At 33.8% G+C, this 7,804-nt stretch overlaps 1 protein-coding gene across 1 annotated transcript; it reads right to left on the bottom strand.

Moving 5' to 3' along the window:
• Positions 1-4,852: 4,852 nt before the first annotated feature.
• LOC145054243 (uncharacterized) lies at positions 4,853-6,385 on the bottom strand. The gene is made up of 2 exons (XM_079002392.1): positions 5,688-6,385; positions 4,853-5,572 (listed from the first exon to the last, which is right to left on the bottom strand). Exons 1-2 carry the CDS (start codon positions 6,106-6,108, stop codon positions 5,055-5,057), a joined length of 939 nt encoding a protein of 312 aa, XP_078858518.1. The 5' UTR covers positions 6,109-6,385; the 3' UTR covers positions 4,853-5,054.
• Between the last annotated feature and the right edge of the window lie 1,419 nt (positions 6,386-7,804).

Here is a 7,804-nt window from a genome sequence, read left to right as displayed (position 1 = left end):
ACTTGTTAGAGAACTAGTATTGAACTGACCTGCATCAAGATCACATCATGGATCACTATCATGAGTGATACTTGATTAAAAGGTACTATCTATGTATCTTTAACACCTGAGATACATAGTTGGCCTTAAGCTTAAAGAGTGATGTGTGAACTACGCAAGAGGATTATGTAGTCAAGATAGGATTTGTTCATGTTATGTGTTGAGAGTTAGACATCTAAGGCGTCTTACCAAAAGTTAAACACCATATGAGATTGATTGTGATTTGTATCTCATGTTCAACATGATATCCATGACAAAGGGTGAAAGGGATAACTAATAAGTTACCTTGTACACCAATTGCAACTTTGAACTTCTGGGGAATTAGGTGTTGATAGAATGGCACAAAAGTCGTATGTTGTTAGGGGCAGTGAAATGTTGCTAGACGTTCACCACTGTTTGTATCAATCTAATATGAGTCTTGTGCAAGTGGGAGAATAAAAGATCTAGTATGCTCAAGAGTCATATTAAAGTGATATTGCTAATTAACATATGACCCTAAGGGTCACAATCACAACAACTTGATACAATTGATTACTTATTAATAATTTATTTTAATAAATATTCAATAAACTCTTATAACTAATTGGAAATTATTTATTTCTTGGAAATAATAAATTTCATTAGCAAGTAACATAATATATCATAAGGTATGATTTATTAAGTCATGTACATCTTTTTGGACTGGAAAGATTTTTGTCTTTTAGCTAAAGGGATGAGGTTTATATCTTATAAAAGCTTAAAGGAAATTTTATAAAAATATTGTTTTCTTTCTTTCTTATTTTAAAAAATATGCTTAGAGGACAAGAATTGATTTCTTTTCGATTGTTTATTATAGGAGACATGCTTTAGAATCATGTCTTGAATTATATAATAATCTATAGGCTTTAGAGGTATGTAAAAGGCTAAAAGTACCAAGACCTAATGGTTATTAGTTTTGGCTTAAAGCTTGCCTTTTCCTTCTTTCTTTGGCATGCGAGCCGTAACATGAAGAGAGGTGTAAGAATCTCTCACTTTTGTTCATCCTTTTGAAGAAAACTTGCTTCTTAATACTATCTTTAAGTCCTTATCTTGATATGAACTTAAATCTTAAGAGATTAAGAGTTCTACACAAGACTAGCATCTTAAATCAAGTTGGTTACATGTTGGTGTCTCAAAGGTTCCACCTTCTCCATCAAATTCCAAGCCTCTCTTAGAGGATTCAAAGTCTATAAAGCTTGTCAAACTCTTCATCTTATTTGGTGCTTGTTTTCTTTCCAAACTTTACAAGAAGATCCATGTTTGGTTATAACTAGTTTATAGTTTTTCAAAAATACTCAAGTCTTCCGTTGCTAAACTCTTATTTTTTAAACTAATTTTTGAATAAAACCCAACAGTTAAAACCTAGAATGATCAAGGAAAATCTCGGAGACTAGTGGTTATCGGAGACCAATTCCATACAAAATAATCAAAACAAATGTTGTCGGAGACCACTGGTTGGCAAAGAAATCATAACTTGAGAAGGATAGAGAGATGGGGGTGGGTGAAAGAAAAACAGAAATAAGTTTTAAGATACGGAGAGCGCTTTTTTGGTGCAAGTAACATAGAAGAAGAAAGAGGATGGGTATAGGTGAGGTTTCATGAACTAGAAAAAGAGAAAAGGGACCGGGGAGACTAGTAGTTACATGTGGATGGTAGTTGAGGATTTTGATTGGAGATGAGATAAAATAATGAAGAGAAAATATAAAGACAAGAATAATAGGTTACCATGATCTTTGGCGGTGAGGTTCTGATTGTCGGCAGTAACGTTGTGATGGTTGGCGTCAAGGGGAGAAACAAAGAGAGCGCTTAACGAAGACGTGTTAGATCATAAAGGTGATTAGTTTTGGGAGAGTTACAGGAGAGTTGTGAGAGAGAAAATAAAGAAATAATAGGGTAAAATGTAATTTACCTATTAATAGATGTTTGGAATCTAATTCCTTAGGGTGTATGCAATTTTTTCTATTTCCTTTAAATGACACTTTTCATGATTTTATGGGAATTTAATTTAATCATATTTTCAACCAAAAACAAGAATTGATGGGAACTAAATTTTAATTCCGATGAAATCTAGTGAAATACTACAAACCAAACACCCATAACGATCAACAAATTTTCAAAATGCCATGAGGATGAAGGAAACATAGGTGATGTTTGTTTTTTCGAAACTAAAACGTTTGTAGTCTGCGGACCATATCTACAACCCTCTGTAGTAGAAGAGGTGGACCAAACATCTGCAAACTAGAATAAGAAGTTTGTTTTTTTTTAACATCTGCAAGCTGTTGAAATAAACAAAAATTAACCATACAATAGTTAAAAATAATTCCAAATCAAAAATTGATTTAATTTTAATCATTTGAAAATCGAACATAAAGATCATCGTGATTATACGATTTTTAAAGATGTTTATATAAAATAATTCGACATAATATTTATTAAATAACAATAAATAAAATTATTAGTTTAGCGAACAACATGTTCATTTTGTTAAAATATCCAAGACGATTGTTATTTGTTCGGTTAGCTTCAATAACTTTAGTAATTTTAGTGATTAACTTTATAATTTATTAATATTTAGTTATATAGAATGTAACACAAAAAGTATTTATATAAAATTTACTAAACGGTTTTGAAGTTATGTAAATTATATTTGAAATGTTTATATTATTTTTCATAATATTATTAAATAATTAAAACGTTGTTGAAAAAATTAAAACAAATTTATGTTAAATAATATAACTTCAAGTAAGGTTAGAAATGGTTTGAAAAGGAGGATCCAGTGTTGCGTTGCGCAACACACGCGCAACAGTATTTAAGTCAGAAGTCATTATAAAACACATCATTGCGAACGGTGGTCAAAAGTGTTTTTTTTTTAAAAAAAAACAACCCTTTCTTGAACTCTAAATATGATAACTTGAATGCAAAACGAAAATGCAATTGAGAGTAAAGAAATAAATAAAGTTTCAAATGCGACGAGGATAGAAGGAAACTTATGATATGTTTGGATCTTGCCAAATTTTCAAATATCATCTTCACCCATAATATAAAGCTTTCAATATTCTTACAAACACTAAGAAACAATGAAAGCCCTAACCTAAAAGACTTATGTACACCCCCACCCTCACCACGACTACAATGTTAAACAAGAGTTATGGTTTAGTGGTTAACACAAGTGGGAAGTGGGGTAGAGGGTGGTTACAGATCATGTGAGGCAGGAAAGGGATTGTTTATCGAAAGTTAGACATAAGTTGTTACTGATCATAGGAGGTGGATGAAGGGGGAAAACATGACTTTGATAATGGTACAGGTTGAAACCATGATTTGATAATGGTACAGAGTACAAGTTGAAACCATAAATGAAAGTTATAGTAACAATAAGTATCCATAGTAGGAGTGTCAGAGGATGGATATTGATCATGCTAGGTGAGTAGGGTTGTAAACGAGTTGAACGTTCGGCGAGAAGTTCGTTTATGTTTATTTATTTAATAAATGAACGAACATGAACGAAAATTCTCGTTCATTCAATTAAACGAACAAACATGAACAATGATCCCGTTTGTTCATTTATGTTCGTTTACGTTCATTTATGTTTGTTCGTTATGTGTATTTATATTCATTTATGTTCAATTTTTTTAGACAAAACTGCAAAATTGGTCCCTCTGGTATTCAAAAGACTTTGGATAGGATCCAAAGTTTTTTATTTATATTATATGTTCGTTTATGCAGATGCAGTCGACTACCTCCTGAATTACATTTTATATTATATGTTCGTTTATGTTCATATATGTTTAGTTGAGTTTGTTTGTCTCTATTCGTTTAGCATGTTCATAAATATATATAAAAGAACATGAACAAGGTAACATGTTAAATGAACAAACATGAACAAAAAAAACACGTTCGTTTATCCGTTCGTGTTTATTTTTTTTATTCGGCTAACTTAAACGAATAAACATCAACAAGCCTTTGTTTGTGTTCTTCCGTTTATTTAAAGCCTAGAGATGAGGGAAAACACTCCATATGAAAATGAGAGATGTGGGAAGTGAAAGGTTACCGGGAGGTATGTATATTGGGAGGAGGGTATCATCAATTTGTTTTTAATGCGTGAAATCAGTGTATACAATGTTTATTTATTTGTACCTCTTATAACTTAAAATTTAATTAATATATCTTATATAATAGTATAATATAAGATAATATAGATGTACTATATAATTATGGAGGATATGCTACACGTAATCTTATCACTTTTTTAAAATCACACTAGTATCTTGAGTGGATCCGCTATTTAACACGGTGTACTCAAGACACGAAACATGTGATTACCACCTTATGGAGAATAATACATGGATTTAGCATAGGCTGATAATTATATTAACAACTATTTATAGTTATCTTGAATATATATATATAAATAAAGAAAACAATTAGATATAGAAGATTATAGACGATGATATACGGTAATATGATCTTACAGATATTAGAGGTGGCCTACAGGCTACAGCCCTACACAGCCTGGCGACTGCATTTTACCACGTATCAACGGCTATTGGACCCCTGATTGGGTCACGTGTAATAAATCGCCCTTTCGCTCTCTAGTCTCTTCCTTATTTTGACATGCATTAAACAAGCTACAAACTACATCAAAACAACACAACAATTTATCTATTTTTCAGATATGTTTTGTCACAACTCTCTACATGTGATGCAATTTTTATGTATGTATTATATATGCATTTGCTAGTATTATTAAAAACCTTTTATTGAAATTGAAAAATATTAACAAAAACCAACAAGTAAATTCTATGGAAAAAAGTTTAAATATAAAAAAAGAATGCAAAACGGATAAAAAGTTACAAGATAAACATGAAAATGTCACATTGTCACGTCAACGACAATAAAAAAATATAAAATAAAACATTATCCAAATTTGTCTACAATTATGACTCAGTCCATTATCTATAATTATTTACGATTACGCCCTCCGATTTACATCGTAATTACTATGACATGCCATTGAGCATCAACGTCTTCAGATTACCAACAACATGCATTTTCTCAACCTCCTTCCTGCAATAACCACTACCAACAATGGCCGCCGCCGGTGAATACTCAAACCCTAGAAAACTCTGCCCGTTAAACTCGCCGTCTCCGTACGCCGCTACCGTTGTTGACCTCGACGAAATGGCGTTCGTTGTTCGTTTATAGGATCCGAACCATTTTGACTGCATGTACCCGTTTTTCCTCCATGGTGAAACCATCATGTCTCTCGTTTTCAAAGAAGCTCTCATCGCAGCGCACATTAATCTTATCATCTTCTTTAGTTCGTTCGGTTTGATTACTGTGATTTTAGGTATTATTTCCAGCAGCGATTGGTAGGTTTTAGTCGGTCGGGCGATTGTGAATTCGGATCCGAGTGATAATTCGACAATGTAACGGTTGCCGGAAAATAGAACGTCAATGTATTCATATTCTCCGGCGGGATGCCGTCCGGTTTTCTCCCATCTGGACTTGCATAGACCTGTAACAGTAGATAATAATTAAGAATCAAAACTAAAAAAAATGGCACAATTTGATTGTTTTTCTATTCGTAATGCAAATTTAAAACGATGTATGAACTATGAATTGATTCTCACCAGTATCAAACCCTCGCTGTCGAAGTAAAGTCATCAGATGCCTCTTAAAACCCTCGGATGAAGTAATTTTCAAATTCCGGCAAACTATTTCTACCTCGGAACGAATCGTACGCTTTGCTCGGTCATCTTCGTCATCACCGATCAGATCGATCAGCATTTCCTTCGTCTCCGAATCTGTACCATAAAAACTCTCCACCTCCTGATACTCCATCTCCTCCAGACGATCTCTAACCTTAATTTCACAGCACGATTTACCTCGATCATCTGTTTCTGCCTCGAAGAAGGAGTCAACTAGATCTGAAAGGTCCGTCACGGAGTTCTGATCCGAATGCTCGCTTCCACTGCTCTGGCACAACCGTGCCCTAGCATCGTCGTCGAATGCAGCTGTTATCCTCTTGAACCTCATCGGAATCTTTGCCATTTTCAATCGTTACAACTTACAAGTAGAAGCTCTTTAAATTTCTTCGTATCGTGTAACACCAAAGACGGAGGTGCACGTACATATATGTAGCAGAGGGAAGGAGGAAGACGACGAAATGTGAGGAGGAAACTTGGGAATGTGTATTAACGGCGTTAAAATGTGGTTGTGAATGGGGTCTTGTTTTGTTGTGTGGTTCAGGATAAATGATTAGGTATTTGGTTAACGGAAGTGAGAAGAGATGAGACGGCGGTTTGGAGGTACAAGTGTCAGCAGTGTGGAAGAATTGGTAACACCTCGTGCTATTCACGGTGTATCACGTGGCAGTGATGCCCCTACACACGGTGGTGGTGCTTTATCCTATTCTCCGCTTCTATCCGCCACCGAAAATATTTTGTCATTGGTAAATATTGGATACAATTATTATATGATTTATATTTATATTTATATTTATATATTGTAATAGATGATAAAGATTTTAAATATTTTTTACAGGTGATTGTATAAATTGAGAATTAACTTTGGCATATTCGATTCAATATTATCTGTTTTTTAAGCTCGTTTTCTTGACAAGGTCCTGATCACCATTAGACGCGTAGGTTTCGTTTGTTACTGAGATAAGATAAGATATTAGGCTATATTTACGCAGAAAATATATAATTTAGTTTTCTTTTACAGTTACATACATGGTGTTGTGGTGTACCACCTTCGTAAGTCTTCAACTCATTTCGGAGACCGGAACACATTAGCCCAATAGCTGCGCTAAGATGTGGTCCGGCCGAAACAATAAAACATCGCACAATTATTGACCCTGCATCCATCCAACACAGGATCATGTGTTGTTCTTTTTTATTTGTAAAAACCAGGATCGGTCTAAGATAATTTGAGGTCCGAAGCAAAATAAAAAAATTAGGCTGTAGGTAACTCCCTCACCTATGGAGAGACTTGACCCTGTTGGAGTATGGCATACTATAGTCCATTCTAGCCAATAATAACTATTCTCATTATTGTGGTGTTAGAGTCACCAACAACAGAACTAATAATTATTCTTAGTACTGTGGTGTTACAGTCTCCATCACCACACCTAATAATTATTCTCAATACTTTGGTGTTACAATCACCAAGACCACCATAAATATTAGTCCATGATATTACAGTCACCAAGACTATCATGACTAACATTATTCCATCGCAGTGATATTTCCAACACTAATCATACCACAATAACCATTATTTGCATCGGAGATAAAGAGTGGTGACTATAACACTAAGCATACCACTAACAACTGATTCTCATAAAGTGGTAAATACAACACCGAGCATACCACTAATTCTTTCTAAATAATCTAGACGTACAGTGTTATAGATACTAAATTCATCGTTGACTTGCATTCCTCGAATAATAAGATTACAACCACCTAGACTACCATTAATTACAGTCCCATAAACTTACAATACAATATCATTCTTGATATATTTCCATTAATGTTATATATACAACCTTATTACATTACCTTACGGCCAACAAAACTACTTTATTCTAGCACATATACGTACACTAACGGTACACCAACATTCTGCTACCCAATAGACTTACAATGTCACTAACCATGTTATCAAACATTCCAGTTACTCAGAAGGCATAGAAGACCTACTCTCATCTTAGCTACTATTATTTTTTCTAACTTTCCTTGATAGT

The sequence above is a fragment of the Lactuca serriola genome, chromosome 5 (genome assembly GCF_051521515.1).
Source record: "Lactuca serriola cultivar US96UC23 chromosome 5, Lser_US96UC23_V15, whole genome shotgun sequence".
In the NCBI taxonomy this organism is placed as follows: domain Eukaryota; kingdom Viridiplantae; phylum Streptophyta; class Magnoliopsida; order Asterales; family Asteraceae; genus Lactuca; species Lactuca serriola.
Note: the sequence above shows the minus strand (reverse complement) of the source record. Positions and strands in the feature narration are given on the sequence as shown.